At 42.9% G+C, this 10,000-nt stretch overlaps 1 protein-coding gene across 9 annotated transcripts in view; it reads right to left on the bottom strand.

The window, feature by feature from the left end:
* The window catches only part of LOC135116110 (uncharacterized), a 176,208-nt gene that overhangs the window by 84,350 nt on the left and 81,858 nt on the right, over positions 1-10,000 (bottom strand). For 8 of the 9 annotated variants that reach the window (XR_010276183.1, XR_010276179.1, XM_064033320.1 and 5 more), the window contains 2 exons: positions 9,325-9,530; positions 8,174-8,313 (listed from right to left, as the gene is read on the bottom strand). Coding sequence is in view for 7 of the 9 variants with exons in the window: in XM_064033320.1 (XP_063889390.1) it covers positions 8,174-8,313; positions 9,325-9,530 (346 nt within the window). In the remaining 2 variants the exon portion in view is untranslated. The remainder of the gene's footprint in view (positions 1-8,173; positions 8,314-9,324; positions 9,531-10,000) is intronic. The other variant, XM_064033327.1, reaches the window with a different exon arrangement.

Genomic DNA, 10,000 nt, shown 5'->3' with positions numbered 1-10,000 from the left:
TAGTAGCAGTAGTAATAGTTGAGGATGATGTACTGGTGGTGGTGGTGGTGGTGGTATTAGTAGTAGTAGTAGTAGTAGTAGTAGTAGTAGTAGTAGTAGTTGTTGTTGTTGTTGTTGATGATGATGATGATGATGATGATGATGATGATGTAGTGGTGGTGGTGGTCGTGGTGGTGGTGGTGGTAGTAGCGTTAGTAGCAAGACGCTAATTAAAATATCACTGCCCTTCAAATGAATTAAAACGGCAAAGTAACTTTTTGGTGGGGTGAAATGTGAAGGGTTTGCAAAATGTTGCACCAGCTCATGATATTTTGCCATGAGCGAAGGTTACACGATTTTTGCCAGCAACGGTTTATGCAAGAGGAGACTGAAGGCCCTCAGGGAAAGGCTGAAGGAAACTCTGACCGCGATTCTTTATTCTTTCCTTCTTCTTTTTACGTATTGGGTAGACCAGCCAAGGGAAACAAAATGCGAAAATAATAAAAAACAGACCACTCATAACACCATTCCCACGAAAATATACAAGAAGCAGATGCAAGATCAAGAACAATTTAGGAAACTCTGATTTCTCTCTTCTTCCTTCTTATGTGTTGAAGACATCAGCGAAGAAAAAAAAAATGCGAAAATGACAAAAGAAAGGGTCGCTCATAATGCCGTTCCCAAGAAAAGATAAAAGTAAAAGATGAAAAAGAAAGGACAATTTAGTTTCTAGGGTATCTTCATGCTCCTCGCTCTCTTGATTAAAAAAATGGATTGGAAGCCTCTGTAACGAATGCTGTGGGAATGAGAGAGAGTGTCTATATATACTTAGGGTTGGAGTTCTTCTGATTTCACTGCACAACTAACGGTTTCCTGAAGGGTCGCAGTTCCCACGAATTCACTGCGAGATAAATGGTTTTCTAGGGCTGCGGTTCATCTGATATCAATGCAGATCAAATTTATTTCCTGAAGGGTTGTACTTCTCACGATTTCACTGCAGGATTACTGATTTCCTTAACCTTTCCTTCGCCCATTCCTGTCAGTTATGGCTGTTACAGGACCCCATGAAACACACACACACACACACACACACACACACACACACACACACACACACACACACTCTCTCTCTCTCTCTCTCTCTCTCTCTCTCTCTCTCTCTCTCTCTCTCTCTCAAACATCAATCAGTCTTATATCTAACTGCCTAACGCAACATTCTGGCACTGCTGAGTAATAATGATGTGGGTTGTGGAGTTTTGGACTGCTTGGTTTACTTTACCGTGCTTACACTGATAGACTTGGTACTACTAATGCTACAGCACCATCAATAACAGAAATATCAAAGACAACAGCCGCAGCAACAGCAACGACAACAACTACTACTACTATTAAAACTACACAGCAATACAATCCCGTCCATTCAACATAAAAATAACATAAAAAGAAAAAGAAAGAAAAAAACAGAAAAGGGGATGAAAACCGCTTCTTATTATAGGAAACCGGAGAGAGAGAGAGAGAGAGAGAGAGAGAGAGAGAGAGAGAGAGAGAGAGAGAGAGAGAGAGAGAGAGAGAGAGAGAGAGAGAGAGAGAGAGAGAGAGAGAGAGAGAGAGAGAGAGTAAAAAACGGGCGCCACAGCATTACAGGGGATACTTTTGAAATCCTGGAAAATTGCTTCCCATTTAATTTCACTTTTATTGATCTCCCCATTTTCTTTTGGTGAGAAAGTGTTCTTGTTTCCATACTGGCATTTCCTATTTCCACTGTAATAATAATAATATTTTCTCACACATATTTTCTTATTCTGTGTGTGTGTGTGTGTGTGTGTGTGTGTGTGTGTGTGTGTGTGTGTGTGTGTGTGTGTGTGTGTGTGTGTGTGTGTGTGTGTGTGTGTGTGTTTCTTCTCTGTTATAGCTTTTTCTTATTCTCCTTTTTTCCTGCTCTTCCTCTTCTCCACCCTCCTCCACCTACTCCTCCTCCTTCTCCTCTTCCTCCTCCTCCTCCTCCTTGCCTTTACTACCCTATTGCATCTTTGCCTTCAGAAAAAAAAAAAAAAAACACTAGTTAATCACATCATCGTAAGGGTCAATATATCTGATGCTGCTTATTCTTCCTTTGTCTTCCTTTGTGCTCCTCATTCTGATTAACAGGAGACGAAACACAAAATTGCTCCTTAATCATGGCCGCAACCCTCAAATATCTCACGAGGGAACAGCAGAAGAGGAGAAATGGGAGATGGGGGAAGAACGAAGGAAGGGGAGAAGAGAAATGGGAAGGAAGAAAATGGGAGGTTAACTGATGAGGGTTAATTAACGGAGGAAATAGCAGGACTAGAGAAAGGAGGGAAGGAGAATGATGGAAGGAGGGAAGGGGAGAGAAGATGATGAGGGTAAGGAGGAAGGAATGGGCAGTGATGGTCAATGAAGGAGGAAGGATGGGAAGGATGCACGAGTTCAGGTCACGTGGGGATTACAAAATATCGCGACAACTTGATCTCTTCTTCCCTTCTCTTCTCCCTTTTCACTCTCTTTCCCTCTCTCGTGTGTTGTTATTTCCCTTCTCTTTCCTTTCCTCTCTTTCCCTATCAATCGTCCCTCTTCTCTCTTCCCTTCTCTTCCCTCTTCTTCCCTCTCTATCAAGGCTCTCTCTCTTCCCTTTTCCCTTTTCTTTCTCCTCTTTCACTGTTCTTTCTTTCCTCTTTCCCTCTTTATTTTCTTCCTTTTCCTTTCTCCTTTTCCCTATGACTAATCTCTCCTCTCTTTCCATCTCTTCCTTGTCCCTTCCCCCTCTTTCCTGTCAACACTCTCTCTCCTCTCTCCGCCTCATAACAGTAATCAGGTTTTGGAGTCAATAGGGAGCTTATAAACGAGATTAGATAGGTTTATGGGCAGGAATGATGGATGGATGTGGGAAGATACATTTGACTGAGTGATTGGTGCCATGTGTAGGCGTGCGTCAGGTGGAGGTGAAGGTGAAGGTGAAGCGGAATGGAATGCGTGTTACTTGAAGAAAATAATGATGAATAAACAAATGAATAAGGAAAATAAATAAGGAATGAAATAAATAGAGTTTGGGATGAATGTTTGTGTGTTTGAGTTTTTTTTTTTATGTTATTTTGGAGTTTGTTATTGTTATTCTTGCTGCTGCTGCTGTTACTACTACTACTACTACTACTACTACTACTACTACTACTACTACTACTACTGCTGATTCTGGAAAGCGAGGGAAGCAAGGAAAGGCTGGTTTGATCTGGATTATACCGACTCTCTCTCTCTCTCTCTCTCTCTCTCTCTCTCTCTCTCTCTCTCTCTCTCTCTCTCTCTCTCTCTCTCTCTCTCTTGAAAAGAAAAAAAAAACTGCAGAAGACTCGCGTGATGTAATATGAGAGAGAGAGAGAGAGAGAGAGAGAGAGAGAGAGAGAGAGAGAGAGAGAGAGAGAGAGAGAGAGAGAGATATCGCACCCTCGGTAACAACAACATTACCCAGGATTCTCTCTCTCTCTCTCTCTCTCTCTCTCTCTCTCTCTCTCTCTCGATCTTTTCTCCCTCCTGCTCCTCTTCCTTCCCTTCTATCATTTTTCCTCTTTTTTATCTTCCTCTTCCTCCATTTAGGTCTTCTTTCTTCCTGTTTCTCTCTTCCTCTCCCACTTCCACCACCACCACCACCACCACCTCTTGGTTTTTTTCCCTTCCTCTTCTCTATTTTTTCCCTTTTCTTCCTCCTCCTCCTCCTCCTCCTCCGAGCGTATCATATGTTTTCAGTAATAAGACAATAATAAAGGAAAAATACATCACATATTTAATTAACTCTCTCTCTCTCTCTCTCTCTCTCTCTCTCTCTCTCTCTCTCTCTCTCTCTCTCTCTCTCTCTCTCTCTTCCTGTTGTGGTGCATAATTTGTTAAAACTTTTCTTCATTATTGATCATCGTTGTAAGTTTTCCTGCATCTTGTGTGTCTTCCTGATTTTGTAATATCGCAGAGAAGCCCCCAGAGAGAGAGAGAGAGAGAGAGAGAGAGAGAGAGAGAGAGAGAGAGAGAGAGAGAGAGAGAGAGAGAGAGAGAGAATAAAAAACCACCGTAACACAAGCTTCCTCATGCAGGGAAACGAGAGAAAGTGATAAAGAAAATAAACAAAAAGACGAGAATAATAATAATAATAATAATAATAATAATAATAATAATAATAATAATAATGAGGAAGAGAAGAAAAACAACAACAACTACAACAACAAGAATAAAATGACAAAGTTATGAATAGATAGAAGAAAAGAAGACAATGAGAGGAAGTTATATAGAAGGAAGAGGAAGAAGAAAAGGAGAGAGAGAGAGAGAGAGAGAGAGAGAGAGAGAGAGAGAGAGAGAGAGAGAGAGAGAGAGAGAGAGAGAGAGAGAGAGAGAGAGACTAACACAATAACCTTCAAGAATGAATGAAGACGAAAAAAAAAAAAAGAAAGTGGAGCGTTGGGTTAAATCGAAATGCCACCGGAAATCCTCACACACACACACACACACACACACACACACACACACACACACACAGAGGAGACAAAAGGAAGGTCAATCACTCTTTGTTGATCTTTGTGGTGAGAGAGAGAGAGAGAGAGAGAGAGAGAGAGAGAGAGAGAGAGAGAGAGAGAGAGAGAGAGGTATTTTTCACTTGTTTCGTATTTCAATGTTCAGTGACGAAGAGAGAGCTTAAGGATTTAACTTACATGGGAATCTCTCTCTCTCTCTCTCTCTCTCTCTCTCTCTCTCTCTCTCTCTCTCTCTCTCTCTCCTTCACTATTTTTCCTCTCCCAGGTAATGCATTCCTTTTCCTTCCCTCTTCCTTTTATCACCATTTCCTCCTGTGTTTTCTCACCACCACGATCCACTGAGTTGTCTAATCTATACCACAATGCCTTATGCTCCTCTACGTACTATTCCTCTGGGTGGCTGACAGGGCACGCGGATGAACGCAGAACACACAGCAGCCTCCATAAGCCACGTTCACTGAGCAATGCGTCACTCAGTCAATCAATCAGTTTACTTCACGATGCCTTGGTCCACACACCAAGGCATCGTCCCTCCACTGAGTCCTGACTGCCGGTACTGCCTATCAAAGCTGGTGATGCTAGTGGTAATGCTGTCTTGTGGTGAGGTGGGCGTCAGTGTGTGAAACTAGCGAGTCCTAAGCTCCCTCGGTGTGTGATCTCTTATAGTGAGGACATATTACGTAATTGGCACTTCGCTTGACTCTGCTCTCTATCTTTAATTTTAACGAATTATTGGTATTTACAGTCAGTAGTTATAATACCAATAATTACTGCTGGATGATTAATTCTGGCGAGAGAAAATGTGAACCGGAAAAAACTTTGTACTGGTCTAAGGCATTTCTCTGTACGCGCTACCAAGACTGCAAACAAGTCCACCGGCCTGCACTGAACTTTACAATCAAATCCACCCAAGTTACGGCGCGTGTCGGCCGTTCCACACCACCTTTGGCACACGCGAGCTGCTTCGTTAATAATCATGAACCATCATCACTGTCTCGGAAGTCTGCACGCGCTGCCTCGCCGGTTACTCAGTAGTTCAGCAATCCATGGTTCGGAAACAGTGCAGTCACCAAACTAGTTTGAAGAAAGAGGGTGATGTTACTCTTACTGACACCTTTCATGGGTGGATAGGAACATTGGAATACAAGGGAAGCTGCAGGAAGACATCGGGCCTACACTTGGCAGTCCCTTTATAAGCTTAGTTGGTATAGAAACATCTCAGTGAGGTTTGATCATTTAGATGCGAGTTTCCTGTCCTGGCGGCGCGAATATGTACAATAATCACCTTGTCATTGCACCAAGATAGCCGTGGTGATGGGCAAATACTGAATACTGTTCGATTATTCTCTTATATATATATATATATATATATATATATATATATATATATATATATATATATATATATATATATATATATATATATATATATATATATATATATATATATATATATATATATATATATATATATATATATATATATAATTTTTTTTACATTCTGAGGGGTCTTCCCGTAACTGGTTTAAATCTAAATAAGACACAAGCTTCCCTGATTGTTAGAAGGGTTAAGCCAGATGCCATGCCACGCTGCCTCGGGGTGTTTTAGCGAGGGGTCTGTCGTGTAAGGAGAGACAAATGCCGGAGTTATCAAACATTTCAGCTTCCTACTTCATATCTTTATACGCTGCAGTGGAAGATATTCAGTTTAAAAGTGTGTTTCTGCTATTTTAGTGACAGTTTGACGTGGATTCTGCACAGAGAGAGAGAGAGAGAGAGAGAGAGAGAGAGGAGAGAGAGAGAGAGAGAGAGAGAGAGAGATAAACACTCATGAGGACCCGATTAATGATGGATGTGGCGTTTTTTGAATACTTGTAAGAGTTCGAAACGGTTCAGAATACGGACTAGAGGCGTGGATGATACTAACAAACAACCAAGTGTTTTCTAGGTCTCGACTTACTCCTACAAAACATTCTGGAACTCCCTACCTGCCTGTCTGCCTGCCTTCCTGCCTGTTTGTATATTTCCCCTTCCTATGAACTGAACTCTTTCAAGACAGACAGTTCAAGACCACCAACTTCGAATAATCCATTTGGTCTTTTTCTTTAGAGACTGGCACCTCAGTGGGCCTTTTTTTTTTTCTTTCCTTTTTTCCCCCTTTTTATTGCCCTAGACCAGTGCCCCTCTTACATAAAAATAAATGAATAAAAACACCCGGAGCAGACGCAAGTTTGGGAAGGTAATAAGCTGCGACCTTGTATGGAAACTGTTTACACATTAATTTTTTGGGAGGTAATGACTGCCCTCGCGTGTGCCTGTCTATATATAGCCTTTACGATACCATGAGTCAGTGCCCCCGCTCACTCATGTTCTTCTGCCCGTTAGAGGGGCGAGTGAGTCAGGCCACGTCCTTACCGCCACTTGTTTTGTCTCGCTGGCGTCCTGTTTATGTCGCTTTTGCTCGTCTTTCCCTGTGTGTGTGGCTGCGTGTCTGTCTCTCCCTTTTTTTTTATATATATCCTTGTGTTCGTGTGTGTATTTGTCTGCATGCCTTTCCTACTGTTCTGTGTGTGTGTATGTGTGTGTGTGTGTGTGTGTGTGTGTGTTTGTGTGTGTGTGCTGCTCTGTCTTTCTATCAATATGGCTGTCATGTGATAAAAGTTTATTAATTTTCACAGTGTCTTCTTTTCTGTCCATCAGCTCAACATCTCAGGAACATTGCAATTACTAGAGTTGTCAGTTTCAAGCTTCGGGACCAGTTAAGGAAAAAGAGACGCAATGAAAATGAAACCCCTCACCAACAGATTTCTGCAATGACTGGCAGACGGACTGACGGACAGACTTCACGACTGGCTGAGTGACTAAACAGCTGATTGATTGACGGACAGGCTGATTGTGCACCTGCCTTACTGTCTGAATACTGGAGTGCATGACTGACTGACTGACTGACTGACTGACTGACTGACTGATTGACTGACTGACTACATCCTTGCCTAACTGACTGAATGAATGACTGGTTGAATGTCGGATTGCATGAGTGAATACTGGATTGCGTGACTGACTGACTGACTGACTGACTGACTGATTGGCTATCTACTGAACTCAACACCAACTAAGTCTGCCTCACTAACTACCTGCTGAATGACTGCCTTACTGACTGACTGAGAGACCAATACGAAATGCCAGACGGGTCAGGTAACATTCTCCACTTCAGAACGAAGTCTTTCATCTTTCACTTTTGGCCGGACTGTAAAGGAAGGACCAATGTTTCTGCTCGTTAGCCTTTTCTGGCTGGCTGGCTGTGCGTCTGTTTGCCTGCCCGCGTCAGTCTGTCTGTTCAGATCTCCGTCGACAACAAGAAAAAGAAAAAAAAAAAATCAGATTCATCAAAACTACGTTGAGGAAGAAGAGAAAAAGAAGAAGAAGAAAAAAGAAGAAGAAGAAGAAGAAGAAGAAGGCTTAGAGTATTCTTTTTAAGAGACACAGACACAAAAAGACGAACATACACACACATACATACACACACACACACACACACACACACACACACACACACACACACACACACACACACACACACACACTCCTAAGGTCTAACACCCACAAACACCCACAGGAACTAGATATATGTAGGAGGTGCATGAAGGAGGTACTACACTCACGACCTGTCTGGCGTGGGAGTTGAGGCGCCGCGGGCACTGAGACACTCCGTGCTCTTGTGGCGCCGGGAGACCCTAAGCTTGAGGTCTAGGAAGTGGAGGGGGTTGCGTGCCTTAGAGCGGCCCTCCTTGCTACCCCCAACCTGCAATACGGGGCGAGGCGTTAGCGGGGAGAGTGGGACAAGTGTGAAGGGTAGAAGAGGAGACTAAGGTATGATATTGAAAGGAGAAATGAGTGTGTGAGAGACAAGGATTGGTTTGAAGGGAGTGTGGCGGTGAGTACATCAATGAGAGGAAGAGACGAAGATATTGGGTATGAGACACGTGGTTAGGAAGGTAGAAAGAAAGGTGAATAGGTGTATGTGTGGATGGGAACATGGTTGGTTGGGTGAGGCAAGGAATATTTTGGAATGACAGTGAAGTGGTGAGGGCAGGAATGAGGGGAAGAGACGGAGGTAAGAGGCATGAGACAGATATCTGGTATGGTGGAAGAGGATAATGAGTGTATGTGAGGGAGAGACAAGTATTTTGGAAGGACAGAGGGGCGGTGAGGACAGGAGTAAAGGGTAGGAAAGACAGAGACATGGGAGTATGAGGCACGTGCTTAAGAAGGTGGAAGGTGAGAAGAATGAATGCATATGTGGGTGAGACAGGCCGGAGTGTTTTAGAAGGTGAAAAATGGAAGGGGAGAGCAGAGGAACTGAGTGAAGTTGTGTGAGACGTAGCTGCTTGGGAGGGTGGAAGAGCAGAATGGGTGTAGGGGTGGATGGGACAGAAATGACGTTATGGGATTAGGGAGGGAAAGGGAATGAGGGAAGGGAGGTATGCGAGGGAATGACAGGAGTTTAAAGTAGGAGATGGGAATGTTTAGAAAGGGGAAGGTGAAGGTGGGGAAAGAAAGGGGGGAAAAAAAGAAAGAACAAAACAAAACAAAAAAAAAAGAACAAGCGCGACACACGTCAAAGTGAGACAACAAAAAAAAAACACGAGTAAAAGAGAAACAAATAAAAAGAAAAAAAAAACACCTGGGTAAAACAACAAACACACGAAAGAGAAAAAATAAACAAAAGAAAAAGAGAAAAAATACAAGGAAAAACAAAATACAAAACTTGGTCACCAAAACACGCAACCTTTACCAAATAGCGCAGTCCAACCTTAATACCGAAGATTTTCTCTGACGTTTTCTTCTCGACGACAGAGGAGGAGGATGAGGAGACGGCGGGGGAGGAGGACACCACAATGGAGGGAATGGACGAGAGGGAGCCCATGAGGGAGCCGCCGTTGGAGCTCTTGGCTAAAGTCATCTCCGCCAGCCCGCCAGCGCCGCCCCCTACCAACGGCAAGTCTCCAGCCACGCCTCCTGCACCGCCGGGAGGGAACCAGAGAGGGAGGATAGAGGAGTCACAGAAAACGAACTTAAGATAATTTTTTAAAGGGTGACCACAGAAAACCGCTATACCATTAATATTCTTTAAAAATACGTATGTATATATGTGTTCAGGGTAGGTAGCTATGCTCGGGTGATGTGGCGTAGACGAGCGAGTCAGAGAAAATGAACGCAAGGTAATTTTTTAAAGGATGACTAAAGAAAAATGAATGTAACCTTAATATTCTTTTGCAATTAGTACGTTTAAGATTCATTCTTTTGCTTTGTATGTTCATAGGGGAGAAACACAGGAACAGCTCTAAGGCCCATATTCTGAAACATTTCCACGCCGCGTCCACACTATTTTCAAAAGGCTCTAATTGAAGTTACACGGGTTTTTTAAGGGTCCTTTTTTTTTATGGTTCTAGTGACTTACTACCAATATTTCTACAATATTAAACAGG

This window comes from Scylla paramamosain, chromosome 3 (genome assembly GCF_035594125.1).
Source record: "Scylla paramamosain isolate STU-SP2022 chromosome 3, ASM3559412v1, whole genome shotgun sequence".
Lineage (NCBI taxonomy): Eukaryota > Metazoa > Arthropoda > Malacostraca > Decapoda > Portunidae > Scylla > Scylla paramamosain.
Note: the sequence above shows the minus strand (reverse complement) of the source record. Positions and strands in the feature narration are given on the sequence as shown.